This window comes from Pleurodeles waltl, chromosome 6 (assembly GCF_031143425.1).
Source record: "Pleurodeles waltl isolate 20211129_DDA chromosome 6, aPleWal1.hap1.20221129, whole genome shotgun sequence".
Taxonomy (NCBI): domain Eukaryota; kingdom Metazoa; phylum Chordata; class Amphibia; order Caudata; family Salamandridae; genus Pleurodeles; species Pleurodeles waltl.
In genome coordinates, this window is record NC_090445.1 from 434990170 (window position 1) to 435013024 (window position 22855).

Consider the following 22855-nt stretch of genomic DNA (forward strand, 5'->3'; position numbering starts at 1 on the left):
GTGCATTAACTACTCACCATCACCACTACTACTGAGAGTCGGGGGCTGAAGGAGTTATACTTGTACCCGTTTCCAGAGACAAATGTCCTCAACCCCTTCAGTTGATGCTCAGTAGACCCTTCATGGCTGCTGGTAACCCATATGGGGTTTGATGTTGATCTTCATAGGGGTGGTGCTGGAAGCAACCCTCATAGATGTCTTTCCTTCACCTCTGAGAATTATAGATGGTCAGGATATAATTCTGTGTTGTTTTTTACTCCAATGTATCTCCTTGCCTATCCCATTCAATCAATTAATCAGTGATTTGTAAAGCGCGGCTACTCACCCGTGAGGGTCTCAAGGCGCTGGGTGGGACAGAAGGGGGTGCTGAGGATCAGTCGAAGAGCCAGGTCTTGAGGTCCTTCCTGAACTGTGGTGAATGGGGAGGGTGTTCCAGGTCTTGGCGGTGATGTGGGAGAAGGATCTTCCCCCGGCTGCGACTTTCCAGATGTGGTGGACGTTGGCGAGGGCCTGGTCGGCGGAGCCGAGATGTCTGGGGGGAGTGTAGAAGGAGAGTCTGTGGTTGAGGTAGGATGGTCCGATGTCGTGTAGGGCCTTGTCGGCATGGGTCAGGAGCTTAAAAGTGATTCTCTTGTCAAAAGGCAGCCAGTGTAGGTCTCACAGAAGGGTGGAGGTGTGGCTCTGTCAAGTGGCGTTCTTGATGGGATGGGCGGAGGCGTTCTGGATGCGTTGTAGTCTTTTTCGGGTCTTGGCGGTGGTTCTTGCGTAGAGTGCATTGCCGTAGTCGAGGCTGCTGCTGACGAAAGCATGGGTGACTGTTCTTCTGCCTTCGGTAGGGATCCACTTGTAGATTTTACGAAGCATGCGCAGGGTGTGGAAGCAACCCGATGAGACGGCCCTTACCTGTCGGTCCATTGAGAGCGATGAGTCTAAGATGACGCCGAGGTTGCGGGCGTGGTCGGTGGGGGCGTTTCCGAGGGCGGTGGGCCACCATTAATCGTTCCAGGCGGAGGGCGTGGAGCAGAGGATGAGGACTTCGGTTTTGTCCGAGTTCAGTTTGAGGCAGCTGTCTTTCATCCAGGCGGCGACTGCTTTCATTCCTTTGTGGAGATTGTTCTTGGCGGTGGTCGGGTTGTCAGTGAGGGGGACTATCAGTTGGGTGTCATCTGCGTAGGAGACTATGTTGAGTGCGTGGCTTCTGACGATGGCTGCCAGCGGGGTCATGTAGAGGTTGAAGAAGGTGAGACTCAACAAGGATCCTTGGGGGATGCTGCAGCTGGTCTTGGTGGCTTCTGAGAGAAGGGGGGGGGTGGGAGTCGTACCTTCTTTGTTCTGCCTGTTCGGAACGAGGAGAGACATTGCAGAGCTTAGTCTCGGGTGCGTAAGGTGTCGGGTGAGACTTTGTTGAAGGCGGCAGAAAGGTCCAGGAGGATGAGGGCGACAGTCTCGCCTTGGTTGAGAGGGTGCAGATGTAGTCTGTGGCGGTGAGGAGGGCGGACTCGGTGCTGTGGTTGCTTCTGAATCCTGACTGAGAGGGGTCCAGGATGTTGTTGGCTTCCAGGAAGGCAGTGAGTTGTTTGTTGACTGCTTTCTCGATTACTTTGGCCGGAAAGGGAAGCGGGGAGATGGGCCCGTAGTTCTTGAGGTCTGTCGGGTCGGTGATAGGTTTCTTCAGAAGAGGTTTGATCTTGGCGTGTTTCCAACTCTCTGGGAAGGTGGCAGTTTCGAAGGAGCAGTTGATGGTATGCCAGAGTATGGGTGCAATGATGTTGCTGGCTTTGTTGAAGATGTGGTAAGGGCAGGAGTCAGTGGGCGCTCCTGAGTTGATGGTTGCCATGATGTTGCGTGTCTCGTTGTCAGTGATGTTGCTCCAATGTAGGAGGGTGGGGGGGGGGGGGAGGGTTTGTGGTGACGCTTCGGTCGACTGGCTGGTGGTGACAGTCGTGGGGGGGTCCCTGGGTGGTGAAGCTGTCGTAAATGTTTGCGATCTTGCGGTGGAAGTAGTTGGCAGGGTTTTTGCAGAGTTCTTGGCGACAAGGGATGTTGATGGAGTTCGAGTTGGTGATCTCTTTGATGAAGGTAAAAAGTTCCTTTGCCGTTGTGGGCATTTTTATTGATGTGTTGTTGCAGGGCAAGTTTTTTGGTGGTCCTAATGAGCTGGTGGTGCAGTTTGACAGCGATTTTGAAGGTTTGGTGATTTGCAAGGGTCTTGGTGCGCCATTTCCTCTCTAGACGTCTGCAGACCTGCTTTGAATCTTCGAGTGGGGGGGTGAACCAGTTTGCTTTTTTGGCTGTGCCTTTGTAGTGGGTGTCTTGAGGGGTGCGAGGGCATTGACGCAGTTGGTGATCCATTTGTGTAGGTTCTGTCTGGCAGTGTTGTCGTCGTCTGCTTGGGGGGGTACTGCGTTGAGGCTGGTGGAGAGCTGGACTTCAGTGACCTTGTTCCAATTTCTGCAGGGAAGTTGGTGAGCGTGGTGGAGACTGATGGGTTTGTTGAAGGTTTAGTGAATGCAGCGGTGGTTGGTCCATTGGAGTTTGGTGGTGTGGCTGACGGAGACGTGGTTGCTGGCGGAGAAAATGGGGTACTGTGTGTGACTGACCGAGTGAGTAGGTGCGGAGACGAGTTGCTTGAGTCCGAGGTTGGTGAGGTTTTCGATCAGTTATTGTTATTGTTATTGTTGTTTGGGTTTTCCAGGTGGAAGTTGAGGTCCCCCAGTAGGATGTAGTCCTTGGATGTAAGAGCGTGGCTGGTGGCTAGGTCAGTGATGGTGTCGCAGAAAGGGGGGCGGGGACCCGGTGGCTGTAATAGAGGGAGCCCCACAGATTGGTGTTAGGGTTGGTTCCAATCTGGAAGTGGAGGAGTTCCAGGTTGTGCAGTCTTTGGTGCTGGTGGCGAGGCATAGGGACTCTTTGTGGACTATGGTGATGCCTCCCCCGGGCTGGTTTGTGCGGTCTTTGTGGATGATCTTGTAGCTTTCAGGGATGGCGATAGCGATGTCTGGAGCCAAGGAGGGGTTAAGCCATGTTTCTGTGAGGAAAGCGATGGCCAGGGATGTGATGTTGTTGAGATTCCAGACTTTGATGGCGTGCCTGTGGATGAAGCGGGTGTTGATCAGGATACATCTGAGGCTGTGTTCTGCTTTGTGAGTCCTCAGGGGTGGACTTGAGTGACAGAGGCTGGTGAATTTGCAGTGGCGCAGGTGAAGGGCCCCTTGGTGATGTCTGCCTACAATTGTTGTTGTGTCCCGGGTTGAGAGCGATGAGTGTTGCTGGCGTTTAGCGGTGGAGGGTGAGCAGTCCAGGGGTTGTGGCGCTGGTCACGGTTAGGATGGGTGCTGACTGGCTTTCCTTAGGCCCGGCCGCTGCACGCTTCCGCTGTGTGGCTGCGCAGCAGCCGCCATTAAGTAAAGGGGGGGGGGGGGAGGCGAGGACAGCTCCAAGGCTGGAGCGAAAAAGGGGGTAGGGGCCGCGGGAGCAGCAGCGATGGGGAGAAACTGAGAGAGGCGGGGAAGCTGCAGCAGGTAGAAGGCGAGGAGTGAGGAGAAAAACAAGGAAAAGAAGGAAAAGAAGCACAGAAGCGAAAAAAGCACAGACAGTACACTAAAAGAGGAAAAAAGAGAAAGAGGCAAAGAAAGAGAAAAGCGCAGGAGCGAAAGGCACAAAGGCAGTACTCTAAGGAAAAAGGAGGAAAAAAGAGAAAAGGAGCAGAAAGCAGCCTAGCAGAGGAGCAGAGCTCTCCTACTAGGCACCAGGGATGAGGCGCAGGCAGAAGCCTGCGGGTGGAGGAGGGCCTCAAACTTACTTACTTCTACTTGGCCCAACGACCTTTTGTATCCTGTTGGTGGATGAGGATCCTTCAGTGTTGTCTGCGAAAGCAGTGTCTCCAAAACCAAGGGGAGCCTCTTAACTCCAGTTCTGATGTTCCAGTTGGTCCACTTGGACCTGTCCTGTAAAATGCACCTCTCTAGTCTGGATGTGGATATTGAGGTTTCTATACGCAAAGCTTTCATGGCCTGTGAGGCTTCCTTGTTAGGCTGGGGCTCCAACCTGAGTATCATGAGGATATTGGCCTTTGTTCCATGTTGGAGCAGCATCTGCTTGTAAATGTGCTAAAGGTGTGGGTGGTCCTCCTTGCAGTGCTAGTGTTTCACCTTTTCATTGCAGGGAGTACCATTTATATCCAGAAGGTCAAATCTACCACTGTTCATTACTTCAACTGGCAGGGTGGTGTCTGGTCAAGGACCCTGTGTTAGAAGGTGAATTGCCTGTTGAACTGGGTGTTGCATCAGGCCTTTATCCTAATAGCGGCTTATCTGGCAGATTCTCTCAAGTGAGGCTCGACGATCTACCTTCTCCCGTTGAGGACCACTAGTGGGAACTACACTTGAAAGTGATAGATGTGATCTTTGCCAGATTGGGATGTCCATCTGTTGACACTCTATTGTCCATAATAGAAACAGTTTTGGGTTCTTAGGGAATGCCTTCAGGTTTAGGTAGTCTCTGGACCTGCTGTATGGTTTCCCACTAAATTTGCTTGTATCAAAATTTGTGAGGAATGGGCACAGTAGATGTTGATAGTCCCTTCTGGAGTAAGGATGATCTAGGAAGCTGATCTGTTGACACACTGTATACAGCCAACCCTTCCTCTCGTGAGGGGGAAGGAAAGTTAAGTCCTTGCCTTTGACCCCAGAATGCGTTAGCTGCACATGTGGTAGTTCAGCAGTGCCAGATAATGTCTTTTTGCCACCCTGATGAAGTTACAAATGTCAGCTTGGTTGCCAGAAAACCCGCTGTAAAATCCTTTTATGCAGGTCATTGGAATACGTTTTTGAATTATGAGGTTTGGATCCCATTAATTTGCATCTTCCTGATGTCCTTCATTCCGTATTGTCGCTTTTTCTACAGGGGCAGGTAATTACTGTGGTTAGGGCTTACTTGGCTCCGTAGTCTGCCTTCATGTGTCTTCCTCAGTCATTGTTATTCAAGTCCTCCTTTAGTGGTGCTCTTTCTGATAACTTTGATCTGGTTCCTCCCTCTCCATTCATCGTTCCTCAGTGGTATCTGAATCTTGTGTTTAGAGGCAATGGCATTAAGATAGCAGAGTTGATGCATAGTTATCCTGTTCAACTTCTTTCCTTGAAGACTATTGTTGTTAGCAGTCACCTCAGCTTGTAGGATTGGAAAATCCCAATCCCTCTATTTGTTCAGTTTTCTACCTCGACAAGTTGGTCCTCTATATTTGGTTAGCTTTCTTCCTTCTTTCTCATCCCACCAGGGAAAAGGTGTGGTTGCATAGACTAAATCAGAGTAGAGTTCCATGTAGCTTCCTGCTACGTGGATTATACTCACCATGAGAAAGTGGATGACAAGCTTTTTCATGGCGCTGCCAGGTCCGAAAAATAGTAGGCAGTGACCAATTGCACCATTTAATTCAGATCTGCTACGGTTTGGCCAAAAAGGACATTCCAAAATGCATTCATTCTAACTCCTCTATAGCATAGCTGCTGCTCCGGCTCTCACTAACGGTGTTCCAATGCTCAATATATTTTGGGCATCCACTTAGTTATCTCTGCGTATGTTTGCTAAAGATTACTGCTTCAGTCACCAGACAAACAGTGAGTGATACTTTGAACAATGCTGATTAACCTAGAAAATAATGTATCACAGCTCGTATGGAGGTATCAATTTAGGTTTCATTCATAAACTGAGTAGTCTGTGGGAAGATGTATCCCTCGGAAGAAAAAGTTGTATACTGATACATTTGGTAACTAAATTTCTGGTGGATACCTAATTCTCCCCTTTCCTTCCAACCTAACCATTGCCCTCCCTCATCACAGTGAGTTAAAGGTATGTAAACATTTCATGTACTGGTATTGTGGCTGTTGTTTTTGTACTATGTTCTCTCATGATTCCATTGGCCTTGCGTGTAGAATCTAGAATCTGATAGACATTTCTAGCTGCAGAATCCTAAACATGGAATTATCCCCAGTCATCTGACTAGATCCAGAAATTCTTGAGGAGTACCATGCATGCTGGTGTTTGGCATTGTTCAACTCCGTGTCATCAGCGCTAGATGTGACGTGCAATAAGTGCTATCCCAGCACACTTACATTAGTTCTTTTCTTTCTGCTCCAGGCAGTGCAAACCTGGACTAGCTACCTCCAATCACATTTTGACTTTTTTTTTATGTTTTGTCAAAACGTTTTTGAGAATCCTTTCTCCTGGTGTGTGAGGGATGTCACCCAAAATAAGACTGGTTTTAAAACCTATGTTGCCTGCTACAGGCAGATGTCTGTGACAGACCCACACTTGGTTTTATTTGTGGTGCTTGGAGCGAGACCACGGCTCAAAGGCCTACAAGGACTGTTGCATCATGATCCTAAAGGCACTGAGGGAACATTCCCTGAAGATCCTTGCTGCTTGATGTCGAACGCTCTTGATCCCGGTCACATGGAAGGCCCCGCCACGGCATTTGGAACCATTCCCAGTGATCTTAGTTGCACTTTAATTCGTTGCATTTTAAACCATTGCGGAAGTCTCACAAATGTAAGCAGGGGAAGTGCTGTTTGACTTCTCCATGCCGGTCCAAATCACCGGACGAGGCGTGGAAAACCACAACAGCACTCAAGGCCTCACTCCTCCGCAAAGCCTCTGCTGGATCTGTTCTACGTCTCCCAAATTAGCCGGAGGTACCCCTGCCCAACTCAAGGAATCCTACGAGGCCATGCACCTCATATTTGGGAAGCCCGAACCCTCTGGAGCCCCTTTGGAGGCCACTGGTTTGGGAGGGTCCCCCAACTGGATTCCTTTTAGTGGGTTTGCCCTTGGCACTGGCCCCTGCCACATGGATAAGGTGTTGGCTCGGGCTGCGACTCAACCTGCAAGACTTTCCACGGAGCCCGCTCCAGTGACTTTGTTCTAGATGCCACTGCCGACCCCATAATCATTCTCGACTCCAGTACGAAGCTGACTTTGGCACTGGCACACACCATGCCCTCCGAGTCAGAGCCAGTGCATTTTTCTTTTGATAGGCCAGAGAGGGAGATGAGGAGGGATTTGAGGGCACTTATTCATTCCATCACCCTCTAAATCAGAGGTCTTCAACCTGGGGGGTGGGCCCCTCAACGGGGGCCTCAAGTGATCCTGGGGGGGCACCAGGCTCTGGCCAAAAGAAGTATTATACAGATAATAGGGCTTTGTTTTAAGCATAAGCAGGTTATTGCATGTTTAAAAAGGTAACAGTACTTAACTGCAATGTTTAAATAGGTCTTGACATATTTAAACATTGCCATCTTTATAAAATAATTGTGAAAAATTCTGATGGGGGGGCCCCCAATGATTTTTATTTTTCACCTGGGGGTGCGGCGTTAAAAAGTTTGAGACCACTGCTCTAGATGAACCAGAGGACAACTGGTATGTGGAACTGACAGATGCCAATGATTTAGACACCACACCGGACTCTGGCTTGGTAACCTACTGTGGCTACGGAAGAGGGACCTTTCTTTGCAGTGGTGGAGCTGAAGGCTGCTGAGGTCCTGGACCATCAGTTGCACTCTGTGGTAGTCAAGACGAACGTCTTGATGGAGACGTTTCAGCCAGGAGTCACCCCTTTCCGAAAATCTTCTCCCATTCAGAAAAGCCATGGATGTCCTCCTTGGGGCCTGGTCAAAGCCCTGCACAGGGGCTCCTGTGCATAGGGCAATTGCCAGTCACCTCTGCCCCCCTCCTGGGGACCCCAGTTTCCTCATTGAGCACCCCAACCCGGAGAGCTTGGTGGTCCCGAGCTATACTCTACCAAACAATATCAGACGGGTGAAATGCAACAAAGTTCACCCTCAGATGTGGACTTGACATGACCGACTCACTAGGTAGAGCGATTGCATCAAGGTGACACTTAAACGCCATGCATGTCTGAGAACTGCTGGCTTTTCAGAGGATGTCTAAACTTCCCTTGTGGATACGGCCTTTGATTGTTGTCGCAATTTAGGCGCAAAGGCAGACTGTGCTGGAGCTCTTTAAGAATAGCAGAGCCACAATCAGGTCTTCAGGCCTCTCTGTGCCCCCCCCCCTCCCCCAGCCCCCACTCTGCTTTTCGCCCCTTCAGTGGCACAGGAGGGCTACCAACTGTGTTCATTCTGACCCAAGCCACCAAGGATAGCAGGCTACTCAGTCTTTTAGCTTATATGGTTCCCACAAATCAAATAGGAACACTAGCCAGAGGATGGACCAATGCCATTCCCTTCAGGCAGTTGCAACTTCAAAACACCTTTAGTTTGCCCTTATACCAGCACGGGCACCAGGCTTGGGGCAAGATCTGCCGTCACCTGCCCCACTGGCAGTCCATGACAAACTGCAAGCAGGTTTTTGCAAATTGTCCAGAGGGGCTATTCCATTCCCTTTCTGGAACCCCTCAAATCACACAAGCCACTCAGTCACGACTGGCTCAGGGAGGACCGTCTTGCTCTGCTCCATCAGGAAGTGTTGGCCCTTTTGGCCAGAGGGGCCATTGAGAGGATGCTGACATCAGAAGTAGGTCATAGTTGCTTTCACAGCTACTTTCTGGTGCCCCAAAAAAGGGTGGAGGCCTCCATCCTATTCTAGACCTGTGTCTTCTCAATTTCTTTCTGACAAAAAAAGTTGTTCAAGATGCTCACTTTAGTTCAGGTCTTGTCTGCCCTGGATCCTGTATGGTAGCATTCGACTTGCAGGATGTATAGTGTGACATCCCCGTCTTGCTTGCCCTCTGACGTTTCCTGCAGTTCACATTGGGTGTAGTTTGTTTGGTGTGCTTCACTTTGTCTTTACTTGCGCCTCTCAGGTGTTCACCAAGGTGATGGCGTTGGTTGTAGCAGATCTGTGGATGTCGGGGTTTCCACTCTTTCTCTACCTCGATGATTGGCTGTTAAATTGGGCTTGCCCCAGGCAGTCGTCTCCTATCTCCAGACTATTTCAGACCTCCTGCATTTGCTAGAGTTCACTTTAAACGTGCCAAAGTCACACCTGACTCCCTTTTGGATGCTGCCTTTCATTGGAGCTGCTCTGGACACCGTGCGGTTTCAGGCTTATCCTCCTACACAGCAAGGCCAGAATATTCAGGTTTTGCTTCTGATGTGAATGTTGAGCCACAGGGCCTCCTACACCCTGCTACTGAAGCAGACTCTGCAGTGGGACCTAAACTTTCAGTGAGCACAGCATCAGGGGAATCTCTCCCACCTAGTGCAGAACTGCAAAAGGCTTTCACTGGTGACTAACATTGTACACTTGAGTCTGCGGCAGACCGGTCTTCCTTCACTAATCAGAGCTGACTATAGTGACAGATGTGTTACTCCTTGGCTGAGGTTTCCTTCTGAAGGAGACTGAGGTCAGGGGACCTGGGTCTCCAGTGGTGTTCAGGTTCTGGCTGGATGGAGCTTTGGGTGAGCCGGTTGGCATTAAAAGCCTTTCTTCCTTCAAGGGAAGACTGTTGCAGGTGTTCATGGACAGCTGCACCTCATGTGGTACTGCAACAAACAGGGAGAGGTGAGGTTGTGCACCCTTTGTCAAGAGGCCTTGCGTCTCTGGACATGGCTGAAACGTCAGGGCAGTTCCCCAGTAGTTAAACACATGGTGGGCTCCGAATGCCAGGGTGGTCCAACTGAGCTGTTCATTCCTAGCTAATCATGAAGGACATCTCCCTTTGGAGGTGGTGCAAAGTCTCTTTCAAGATTGGGGAGAGCCTTAGTGTTAGATGTGTTGAGCGCCGCCGATAACCCACAATGTTGGCAGTTTTGCTCACAGGAATTTACAAATGGAGACGCTTTCTGTCTCAAGTGGCGCTTAGGCCTTCTGTACACCTTTCTGAACAAGACCAGGAACGAAAGGGTCCAAGTCAATCATGTGGCTCCAGATTGGGTACAGAGAGTCTTGGATCCCGAGTTGTTAAACATGAACATTGGTCATTCGATCATGCTGCCCCTTTGGGAGGATCTTCTGTCGCAGTAACAGGCCAGGGTCTTACACCCAAACCAGCGTATCCTCTGGCTTCATGCATGGAGATTGAGCCACAACAGTTAACAGCTTTCAACCTTCCTCCCGAAGTCTGATGTTATTCTGTCAGCCAAGCGTCCCTCCACCAAGACAGTGTACGCCTGCCGTTGAGACAAGTTTGTGACATGGTGTGCATCCAAGAACATTGGCCCTCTTTGTGCTCCTCTCTCCCAAGTTTTATTGTTTGTTCTTTTTCTGGCCCCATAGGGTTCTGCTCTGGACACCATTAGAGGTTATTTGTCTGTCGTCTCTTCTTTCCTTCGGTTGCCAGATCAACCTTCTTTCTTTAAGTCACCTGTTGGGGCTAGGTTTCTTAAGGGACTGCAACATTTGTTCCCTCCAAGACTATTCATCATGCCCCTGTGAAATCTCAATCTGGTCTTAACATTTCTCATGTCCTCACCCTTCAATGCTGTGCACAATTGCCCAATTTGTCGCCTCACCACAACTCACATCTGCTTTTCTGGTGGCCTTAACATGGGCCAAGAGAGTTAGCAAATTGCAAGCCATTTTTGTTCTCCTTACACAACTTTCTATCCAGACAAACTGATTCTGATGACCCATGCTTCCTTCCTTCTAAAGGATTGTAACACCTGTAGACTAGAATATCACCTTGCATACCATCTTTGCTCGCCCATACCCTTCTAAAGAAGAGGAGAGACTCTACCGCCTGGACCCAAAAAGATTATTGCTCTACCTTGATCATACCAAAGAGATCCTGGTGAATGACCAATTGTTGAGTGTGTCAGGTCGGAGAAGGGAAAGGTTATGCAGAAGTGAACTATTTCAATATGTATAGCACTCTACTTAAACACAGCATCTACACTGAGCCAAGTGACACCACCTCTCAGCATGCTGGGATACTACTGCTGAATTGTTTAGGTTCCAGTCTGACGTCTCAGGGTAATTCTAAAGTAAGTAATCTGCAGCTAGATAATCTCTACCAGATAAGGCGTTACTGAAGGTAAGTAACCTGTTAGTTAAAACTTTCTTTTGTCCTCTACTAGAATACGTATTTCATATGAAATTTAACAGTTTTGTGGCAGCCAGATCTTCCTCGTGAGTTTCCTGCAGTACAGTAACAGTTGAATTTTTGTCTTTGAAACAAATATTGATATTTTTCTTGCAAATGGGTTGATCCCTTAATTATTCCTATAGCTGGGCCTGTCTTCATTTTCTTACATCTTGCCATCAACCTATTTAAAATGTAAAACAAATTTTCATGAAGTGTACAAAATTAATATTTTGCAAATGGGTTTCTTAAAGTTTATATACTTAGCACTTCTGGTGGATAGCTTTACCTGCATATACCGCAGCGCATCACTATTCCAGGTGTCAGAGTAGATCCCGAAATTTTCCCAACATTGCAGAGGGTGCTGGCTTCACAAAGGCTTCACTGGTGGCGTGATGTCACTGGAGTCATAAAGCACCCTCCTTGCAGCCAAACGTTGGTTCTCCTTTTTCGGTGCTTTCAGTGTGGATCAGGAGGTAGAATTATTTCGAGTTTCCTCAGAGCACGTTTTCTCACAAATCTTTGGGGATGCAGTGCTAGGGATCCCCGCTAAGTGTTACAAATGGTCGGTTGTAAAACCTCCCCGCCCAACCCCCTCCCCACCTCTCACTCCCCACTGCACTCTCTCTTGGGTGGGAAACCTATCTAGTGAAATTGGAGATCAGGGACATTTGGTCTCCTGAGAAGGGGGTGTTTCACATCAGCCTCCTAGAACTGAGAGCAATCCAGAGGGTGCTCAAGGCTTTCTTCTCCTCAATAGATAAAGTATCCACCAGAAAGATAGTCACTGAATGTGAGGGCATTTCCTACTAAACGTAAGTGTGTAGTAGACAGGATGTTGGTTCTGTCAAAACCTACTCTTAATTAATTTTTAGCCTGAAAATGCTGCATCTGAAAACTTTTAACTTCATAAACGTTGTGAAATGGTAAAAAAATATTAATTTGTGTGGAAAGCCTTTTTATTAATTCGTTGCATACTGTGTTTTAGCAGTTGTCAACTGATTTTACTAGGGATGAAGGAATTCTGGGGATGGAGGTTGAGTGTGTGTGGGGGGGGGTGGAACAAATGTGGGGGAAAAGTTTTTTTAACCAGTACTTGTGACTAAAAAGGAATAGTTAGTTTCCTGTAACAACAGTTCTCAATTACAGGGTCTTCTTCACATTCATTATCACAGAGGTCCCAATTCCCATTCTTTCCGTGACACCTAGTTAGGGGGTCCGCAATTTCTTAGAAAATGAAATAATCGATTAATAAAGTGTATGTAGATAAAGAAGCAAAATGGATAATTTTAGAACATGTTCTAAACAAGAAAGAATTTGGAATTGGTGGCTAGAACTAAGCTAGTATCCTCAAATTGATTAGTGGGACTAGTGCTAGTGCCTAAAAAAAAAATAGTACAGACAATGGGGGGCCTCAATTTTAGAAAAGCTCCAACTTTCCCATTAAAAGTTTTTTTTTATTTTTTGTTTGAGAATTAAAATATTTCATTGTTTGGATATTTGTGTGATAGATGTTTTTGTCCGTATTTTTGTATATTTCTTTGCAGTTCAGATTATTGAGATTGCTTAGGCCATGGTCCCAGGCTTCCAGTAGAGATTCGGCGCTGGGGCCAATTTCCAATAATAATTCATTGGGGGTCCCTGGATTCCAGTAGTGATTAAGTGGGGTACACAAAATTTAAAAGGCTAAGAAACACTCCTCTTGGGCATCTGCCATTGGTGTGACAAGCTAAGATTTTGTTCTGCCTCCTCATAACCCAAACAAAATACATTGCCGGCTGTGGCGTTCCGAATCAAATGTGGAACTGCTTTCGGAGTCGAGTCTTCGAATTCTGGAAACATTCATGTCTTCTGCCTCCGTTGAAGACTACGTATTTAATAGGTTCATGAAATGTGGAGTACAGGCTTGCATTCCACCACTAACCAAGGGGGTGGAGGTGTAAATGTAAGAATTGACAAGTGTCTGGCCTTTAAAAGGCACACAAATCGGTGTTGCGTCAATGAGTGGCGTGGGTATGGGGACCTCCTCACATCAGTGGATCCTGTCACCTCATCTGCATTTTTTTATATGTATGGAGAACTGGGCTGAAAATGTGAGCACACAGCGCCTGCCTTCCTATGGGTTCGGTTTGTGAATTGGGACTTGGAAGCTTTGAAACCACAACTGGTCATTGCCGCAAAGAGGCAACTACAGTGTTAGGAGTAAAGTATTACTGCTTTTCTGCAGAATCCTAATTTGCTTCTTTACAGAGAATTAAATATCACATTATAAAAGCTTTCTTGCTGTGTCTGTTATTTTGTTTCAGTGGTGTATACATTTACATTAAAAAAAAGCCCCTGAAAATCCAAACTGGTTTTAAAAGTACATGCACCAGCGATGCTGACAAACCAGGTTTCCTACATTTATATGGAAACAAGGTAAATTAATGTGTTTCCTTGAGTACACAGCTTTACCTAAAGGAAACACTTCACTGTCACTTAAGGCAGCTAGATAACTTAAAAACTCAGTACAATTGTAATTAGTTCCTCATTTAATTTTGACCCTAGAATAAGGACCTGGTATCTCGACAAGCCACCCCGCTATACACGGGAAAAAGCAGTGCATTGTGAATTTAAGGCGATACCCGTGGTCAAAGGCTGGCTCTACATCTTTGACAATTGTTTATGGTGTGATCTTCATTAATAGTCATAAGCTTGAATAATCATGCATTTTCAACAGGATTGGGAGAACTGTGCCCAGTGGAAGCAGAAGAAATTGACCAAGGTGGCATGAACACTTGAAATATGTAGTCTCAAAGAAGGCTAAACTACTTAGAGACAGCCTACTGTCCTGAATTGGAGGAAGACTCCCACACTAGCATTTGCTTTGCTTGATATTTAAGTAGCTTCAATCATATGTCAGTGCTTCTGGGCACTACAAATACACTTTTACCTTAGTCAAAAGGAACTCCGGCCACAATTCATGTGTTTGTAATGTCATGAAGGTCAGAATTGGACAGTAGTTCAGAGTACTATAAATCGTTGGACTGTAAAAACCTTCTTAGATTAGAGTACTACCTTACATCATAAGGTGTACTGTTTCCCTTAAATTCCATCTCTATGTCTAGGGCTCCCTCTCAACGTTGAAGGGAGTGCACCTCAGGCTGGAAACCTCTGAATGACCTCTGCTGGATACCTTACGATTGGGATCCAGAAGGCCTTTGGTGGGGACAGTGCCCCACATGACCCCGGTGCTGCATGTCCCGTTGAAGATGGGGGGACAAAAGTTGTTTTTTAAATTTGCTTGACCACTAGTCTAACACCAGCCGCTTGGCTAAAGTTTGTTTTCAGATAGAAAAATATTGTATTTTGGAGAAAAAAAAACAGCAGTTGATCACCCTAATTAAATACAGCACTGCCCTTTATTTTGCTGAATTTGTCAGAATTCGGATTTCATGTAGCTATTGGAGACGAGGGGGGGCTCAATTTAACACCTACCGATTAAAAACGGCTTTAAATAACCGTGTGAAGGGAGAAAAACATTTTTAAATCGCTATATGGCAGAGTCCACTATTCAAGCATTTTACATGCATTTAGCAAGGAGTAGAAAAACAAACGAACACTGGTGCTTCTTGGTCTGCATTACCCTGCATTGCACAAAAATCCCTTGTTTAAAAAAAAACAAAGCTCAAAAGGGGCTTACAGCCCGTTGTTTGCCAGTCTGATTTCCTTGCTTTTTATTGATGTTTGCATATCATTTTCTGGTTGTTTCTTGTTTCTCTTTGTCTGCTCTTCGGTTTTTGTCTTTTCTGTGTAGCTTGGAGCAAGTACTCCTTCCTTTTGAAGTCTCCATCCACTTTTTTACCCTCCCCCAGGAGCTACATTATTTTCTTAGTAATCAAATCAACTCTATAATGGGCATTCCCAACTCCTCCTCCTCGTTAATTCAAAACACCCCCAACTCCCCCCTTCCTTTTTTTTTTTTTTTTTTTTTGAGGGGCAACCTGGGCCTAAATGCCTAACTGACCAGGCATAGAAGCACAGTCTGCCACAGTCACACTCGCTTCATAGATCCCTCGCTGTTAGCAAACACCCTTCCCCTTCGGCCCGCTGCTTCTAGAACGAACCCATGGAGCCCTGCGAGTTGGCCTTTACAGAGGCACAGAGGTGGCTGAAGGTGCGAACCCCTTTTTCTTTTTTCGTTTTTGCTTCTAGTTTTTGTTAGTTATGCTTTTTATTCCTCTTTCTAATGAACCCCCACCTCTTTTTACGGAGTTTTGTTGCCCCCAACCTCCCTCCCCCACCCCTTATTCGTGTCGTTTTGTGCCCCTTTTGTGTCCTCAGCAATTAGAACGCAGGAGACCGGAGGTTGATTTCAAACTGAAATTTATTCCAAGAGAGGATTATTTCCGTTACTGAGCCCACAAAGTGCAGGCAGGAGCTACAGGCAATGCTGCCGTCAAGATAGAATACCCCATCCAAACAGCAGAAACCAGGGCAACAGAACCTAACTGTATTATGTTTAAAAGAATACGAGTACCCCTTTTCTTAAAGGAATATACATAAATACATTCAGTACACACTAAATAAAAATCACTAAGACAGTATTCCCAAATTAACAAGAACCTGCAATACAACAAAATATAAAGAGAAAAAATACAGCTAAACATTTAAAACAAATAATAATCCTTGTACTTGCAGGCAAGGCATTAATATTTTTTACCCCTTTGACCATAGAGTCAGAATTAGATAAATCAGAAACACAAGTATATTTACTTTTGTCATAAGTAGACAAAAGTTTCAGAAGTTTCTTGTATGCAGTTAGGACTTCTGCCAGAATCTGCAGTAGTAGTGGAATCAGCAGATACACATTCTGGATTGTGTACACTGCCATCATGGCCCAAACCCCACACAACACAACTGTCTTCTGACTCTCCAATGCCATGCTTCTTCTCAGTAATCTTTCTGGTAAGGTTTAATGCCCACAATAGCTTCCTTATTCCACCAATTATGGTTCTTGAGTAAAAGTGCTGAACGTGTAACCTTTACAATTTGTGCAGGTTCAGAAAAAATGGAGTCTCCCTTAACAGCCTTTCTGGGTTTCTTAACTAACACCCATTCTCCTATTTTAAAATGTTTTATGTTTTTGAGTTTGATATCTGTTCATGTAAGTCTCAATGGTTTTATACTTACGTGAATTATCTGGAATACACTCGTCAACACTAGAATGGTCCTTTAAAGTTTCAGAAAAGTCTGATCATTCCAACATGGGGTAAGGCTGGTTTTGGCATCTCTTCCTTTTATCAAAAAGAAAGGGGAAACTTCCATGATGGAATTAGGTGTGTTTAAATAACTCACGGTTTTTTCTTGTAAATATGTGTGTACATAAATGTTGGAGGCCAATGCGGTTTGTATGTCCTCCTTGAAAAATGTATTGCACCTTTCCACCACATCATTGGCTGCTGAAAAATAAAGTAGTGTTAGTGTTTTCTCATGTTTGATATAATGTTTAAGCAGAAACTCTATCATCTTTTTGGAAACAAAATGAGTGGCAATAGCTTTGGATTTCCTTTTCCAAAAATTCAATGACTGCTTCTGTGGTTGGCACAGATACAAAATCATAAACCATCTATTTTGAATAGTAATCACTCATAGCAATCAAGTATTTCATGTTTGTAGGTAGTCCTTCAAATGGTCTAGAAAAATCAATAGGCAACTTATATCATGGCCCTTCAGGTGAAGGATTCACACCAATTTTACATTTGACAAGTCTCCAATGCTTATCAGATACTAGACATTCTGAACATTTATTCACAAATTGCTCTACGCTGGTATCCACTCATGGCCACCAAGAGGACTCTTTAGTAACTTTTTAGTGCCAGACATACCAGGGTGCCCTTCATGGGCAACACTTGTTAATCTGTGCCGTAAGTTTTCCGGTGGTATGAACAAACCCTGTCTAGTAACCAAGCCATTTTCCAAAATTAATTCCTCATGAACTTGTTCATACAGAACTAAACTTTTGATTAAGTTCCTATCTGGTGGCCACCCCTATAAAATATGTTGTTGTATCTTTAGACAACACAGCATCACTGTTAGAGGATTGCATCCACTCTTCCTCACTGGTACATCCTGAAGCGTGAACAGAAGCATCAGTAGCAGACACAACACATTCTTGGCCTTGGTTTACTTCACAATCCAAATCATTCTTCACCGGCATACGCGATAAACAATCTGCTGTGTAATTCTTCCACCTAGAATATATTTTATGGTAAATGTGTACTCCTGTAATTTGGATAGAAACCTGGCTAGCCTTCCGGAAGCCGTTCCCATTCCATTACCCCTCATAAGATTGATAAGCAGTTTGTGATCAGAGTAAGTGAAAAGTGTGTCCCCACAGATATGATTTAAATGTTTCCACAGCCCATGCATAGGCTAAGACCTCTGTGGCAGGGAGCCCCTGGACGAAGGAGATGGAAGTAGGCGGAAGAGTCCTGAGACGGCCCTCCCGTGCCCCAGGTGGACGAGTGAGGGAAACAAATTGGCACGCACAGGGAGGTCTGCTGACGTTACCGGAAGGGGAAAAGACATTGCCGGAATAGGAGAAGACGTTGCTGGGGAGACGGAGGAAGGCACAGACGCGAACACTGAGGGAGAATAAGACAGAGGAAGACAGAGCAGAGGGAGAAGGTGGAGGAGAGACAGACAGGAACCGGCGACAGCGAGGGCACAGAGGAGGAATCAAAGGCAGTTGAGGAGCAGGCCGACGCAGAGAGATCCGTGAGAGGTGGAGGGTCCCACCGTGTCCCAGGAGGGACGTGGCTCAACCAGGTATGTGATGGCTTGTGCGGTTATCTGGGGCCAGTAATAAGGAGAGTGGGACGAAGGGGAGGAGAAGAGGCTTAAGGCCCAAAAACACACTGGGCTAGATCACGAGGAGCAACCCCCAAACACTCATCTTGGGAAAACACTACAGCACAGTAATTCCTATCACTGCGATGTATTGTGGGGTAACATATAATATTGTGAAGCACAAGCCGAGTCCGGGTGATACTAAAACACTATTACAGGCCAAAAGGGAACCTCACACCCCTTGCCAATTCTTTATATTATTCTGCATGAAAGTAATTGATAACTGAGACAGCGGTAAAGATAAAAGAAACCAAAGTTTAACAAGCCGAATTGTAAAACAAAACATGAAAACACTTATGTGACCGCGTCCTTCTTGTTTCCTTTGCTCCCGGAGCCTGCAAGTTGGTGGCAGTGGAAGCCGAGAACCTAAGAAAAGGAGAAAGCACCACAGGAGGCAGCACAACACAAGGAGAGGACAGAAACACACTATTCAGATAAAATAAGGGAAAAAATAAAGAACATACTGCTTCAACTATATTTCCTTGACTAGTCTGATATTTTTTTAACGGAGGTGAACAGTGTCCTCCATGGTAGGACCCCGTGACAACCTCCTTTTCAATAGTGCTGTAGTGGGACTCGCTTTTATTAAAAGTTCTTGAGCTGAACGCTATGCTACGCTATTTTCCATGATCAAATTGAGTGAGCGCATCTCCCAATCCAGTTGAACTAGCATCCGCAATAACAGCACATCAGCACTGTTGAAAGGTTGCAAAACTGGTGCCTCCATGATCATATCTTTTTTACTTCCGGAAATACTTTATCTTGCTCCTCAGTCCAAATTTTTCTTTCTGAGTAGACATCTTTAAGGTTCCACAAGCACAGCATACCTGTGGACAAATCTTGCATGATACTCTCTAAGGCCTAAAAAAGACCTTAATGAGTCGGGTGCGGTGCTTTGCTAATGACATCAATTAAATCTTGTTTTGGCTTTATACCCTTAGCAGTTATGGTATGCCCTAAATAATCATGTTCTTCCGCAAGACATTTACACTTTTCCTTCTAAACAGTCCTGCTGCTCAAAATGCTTAAAACATTTTCCAATACATCATTGTGTTTTATGTTCTTACCATAATCAGAAAAGCCTGGAATGCCTGTACACCCTTAACACCCTTAAACAATGAGTCCAATAATTTATTAAAAACACTGCCATTCAGGCTAGCATTTGCTGCCAGTCTCAAAAATTTAAGGGCGCCAGAGGGTGTAACAAATGTAGTCAGTTCTTGTGATCTTGGTGACAGTGCCACTTGATGGTAGGCTGATCTGAGGTCAGGGATGGAAAAGAATGCTGCTCCACTGATTGCCATAGGCATCTCCTGGATTTTAGGCAATGGATGGCAATCCACAACAATGGTCTTTGTGACCTTATAGCAGTGCACACACGCAAACTGCCATTTTTCTTCTTGGCTAAAACTAAAGCTGGAACCCACGCTGATGAATCAATAGGCAATATAATGCCATCCTTACATAATGCGTCTAATAATGTTTTCTGTTCCCATCTTACATCGAGAGGAACTTATCTGACTTTATTATCATGGATTACACCCTTGACCCAACCCACTTTAGCATCAAAAACATTGAGATATTTATCAAGAATATCTTTAATTTTGTCTTTAGAATTGTCATTTACCACTTCAATAGATCCAATAGGTAATTCATCCAGTACAAGAGGTTGATCACTTCCAGGTTTGAGTATGATGCCCATTTTTGCTGAATCACAGCAACCTACTATATCTCGTCCTTGTACTGCAACATATACTTTTGTTATGATTTTACGTTCTAATACACTTACGGAATCTATGAAATAACCCAACATTTCTATTTCCTGACCACCGAATGCTTTCGAGTGAACATCTGTGTGTGTGTAAGAAACATATTACATTCTTTTTTTAGAAGAAAGGGTTACATCAGATCAAATTGATGAAGGGTAACCCGAGTCAGCAGTTTAATTCTAAACTAATGTCACCAATCTGTGCAATGCCTAAAACAACCCTGAAAGAAGAACAGGTTAGATCATCATCAATGGTTAACACAAGATTGTTAATGATGTCCTCTTGAAACTCAAATGTAGACTCCAAAGCATTGACTCTCGCTGGCAGATTGCTAGGTTGAACATTCAACCTACAAACACTTGAAAAATTTCCTTTTTTTTTTTTTTTTGCATTTATTGCATTTCCTGTTAACGGCCCGACAATTGGGATTATTACCAAGATGTGGTTTGGATCCACATCTGTAACATTATCTGTTTTTTAGAACTCCCTGCGTTATATTTCCCTTTGGGACGATCATGCTGCCAAATTTTATACATACAGGATTATTGCTGAGGTCAGCATCTGTACTTATCTTGGTAGACATAGAAGAGCATTCTATACTTTTGCAATGTCAAGTACTTCGCTCAGGGTAGTGTTCCTGTAACCAGGCTTTCTTCTATTTTTTTGCTGGATCAGTGAAAAACAAAACTGGCATGTACATATATATTCAAATTCTCACCAAATTCTCATGTGGAAGCTGGAATGCACAAATTGGAAATATACTCCTCAATGGTTTCATCAATGAGTTCTTTTCTATGAAAGAAACGGTGCCTCTATCATAATGTTGGGTTGCTCACAAAATCTCTTCTCAGATCTTTTAACAGCCTCGGTGTACACATCCCACGGTATGAATTGCCAAGGGGGAGGCTCAGACTCTGGAAGATTATCAAAAATCTCTTGACCAATGTCACCCCAACAACCCAAATACCAAAGCTTTATTTCTCTCGTTGGAATAATGTTTTTCATCAATGGCGACAACGTAATTTTCAAAAGATCTAAATCATTGCGGCTACTTTAACAAATGTTTTTCTGGATTCTGAAGGAAAGGGTTAATTTGCAAGGGGTGTAGTTGTGTTGGCATAGTCTGAAAATAGTGTAGACAATTACTTTTTTCAAATGAAAATAAACACCCTCCTAATGAGTAGGAGATAAAGATCTGTTAAAATATGTATAAAGTGTCACAGCTGCTGAGTGAAGAAGAAATCTGTTTCCACATGTTTAAGAATGCTCGAAACGCGATCTGACCCGCTGAAATACAGCACACCCCAGAATGCTTACTGCGTGATGAGCAGCGCAGAAGGTTCCATATTCAGTACGCCTCAGGATGCCATGCAACAATGATAATACGATGGGAACCAGTTCTCTGTAGTGTGCGTGGGGTAGAAAGCACAACAGACTGAACTCTGACCAATTTGGATCTGGCAAAACAAAATGACAGGCCCCAGCGTTCCCCGCAGCAAGACGTCACAGAAGCAAGCTGAAGCAGGGAATAGCTGTGCTGAGAATGATGGGATACATGTGCAACGCTGTTAGAAAGAGCAAGTAAGCGAGTCTTTCAAATCCATGCAGCCAAAATAAACTCCAAGTGCACTCCTCACCTCCTGGATTTGGTGGATACCAAATCTAGTATAAATGCACCCACTGGCACCAAAGTGTGTCAAATATCTGTCACATATCACTATAAAATGCTGGAACTGTCCTTTCAGACGTTGGGTCTTCGGTGGGCGTGAAGGTGAATTTCTCTGCTCGTCGCCAAATTATGTTGTATCCTCAGCAATTAGATTGCAGGAGACCAAAAGTTAAGTTCAAATTTATTCAAAGAGAAAATTACATTTGTAAATTAGCTCACGACATGCAGGCAGGAGCCACATATATTGTTGCCGTCCAGTGAAGCCATCCAGATAGAATTCCCCATCCAAACAGCAGAACCCAGGACAATAGAACCTAAATTAGAAGAATACAAATACCCCTTTTCTTCAAGGAATATACATAAATACATGCAGTGTACAGTAAATATAAATCACTAAAACAATAGTCCCAAATTAACTAAAACCCACAACACAACAGCTGCGATTCTACAATTTGCTTGCTTCCTCCTACACCCTCCTCCCCCTGATTGCTCTCTCCGCCCCGCAATCCGTCGTCTTGTTTTAAATGTGATTCCATGTTATGTCTCGTGGTGTGTTTTCTGTCAAGGCAGAGGGTACAGTACAGACCACAAACATGAGATTACCTGATTTACAAACAGTTACTAGGGTTGTAGCAGATAATGCTACTGACATCACAGGTCCACGTTTGATCAACCTCGTAAAGATGAAAGCTGCATTGCTCTCGTCAAAATCAAACCTTCCACCTGCAGGGTATGCACACATTCCTTAAGAGAACACATTAACCGAGCGACTCAGCTATACATACAGCCATTTCAGTAGCACTAGAGATGGTTGATCACACGTTTTTGTTTTTTTGTTTTTCTCACAACAAAATTAGATTGTTGCAAATATACACAGCTGTGTTGGTCAAGAATCAAACATCGGATATTTAAAGTAGCATACTAAGTAATGTAAACAAGCACCTGGTTGATCACGTTTTGAGATTCTCAGTGCTGCTAGTGAGCATGCCTATTTGAGTAGCCAGCCTAACATGTCTGGCTCTGTTCCCACCACTTCCCACTTCGCGGAGGTCTGACACGCGTCTGACCAGCCTCAAGTGCAATCCATATATCTGGATTACTGCATGTGTCTGACCTGGTTGGGCCTAGTCCTGCCCCTGTGACAGGAGATGGACTCTGCCCTGAGCACGCCCAGCGTTCAGAAGCAGAATCAAACATTTGATTTACCATATTATAGCCCTACCTGCATTTCGGAGGCAATGGTGTCACATGGGGCGGACTTCCATTAGCGACACCAGCATTGCACGTGACAGACTCTGCCCAAGCCCATTCTGCCTTTTAGAGACACTGCTCTACCCTGTGATTTCCGCTCATGCCTCCATCGCTTTTCGAAGACACTGGCTTAATGCAGTTAACATTGCCCCAGATCTACCGGCCTCACACGATTGATTGTCCTCACTACCTGTCTTTCAGTGGCAACATTTAGATTGGTGGTGGACACTGCATCAT

At 45.2% G+C, this 22855-nt stretch overlaps 1 protein-coding gene across 1 annotated transcript in view; it reads left to right on the top strand.

Moving 5' to 3' along the window:
* The first annotated feature begins 2040 nt into the window (after positions 1 to 2040).
* MDM4 (MDM4 regulator of p53) overlaps positions 2041 to 22855 on the top strand; it is a 176636-nt gene continuing 155821 nt past the window's right edge. Inside the window, exons 1-3 of the mRNA XM_069242124.1 lie at positions 2041 to 2188; positions 2458 to 2603; positions 17684 to 17848. Of these exons, the coding sequence (XP_069098225.1) occupies positions 2041 to 2188; positions 2458 to 2603; positions 17684 to 17848 (459 nt within the window). The remainder of the gene's footprint in view (positions 2189 to 2457; positions 2604 to 17683; positions 17849 to 22855) is intronic.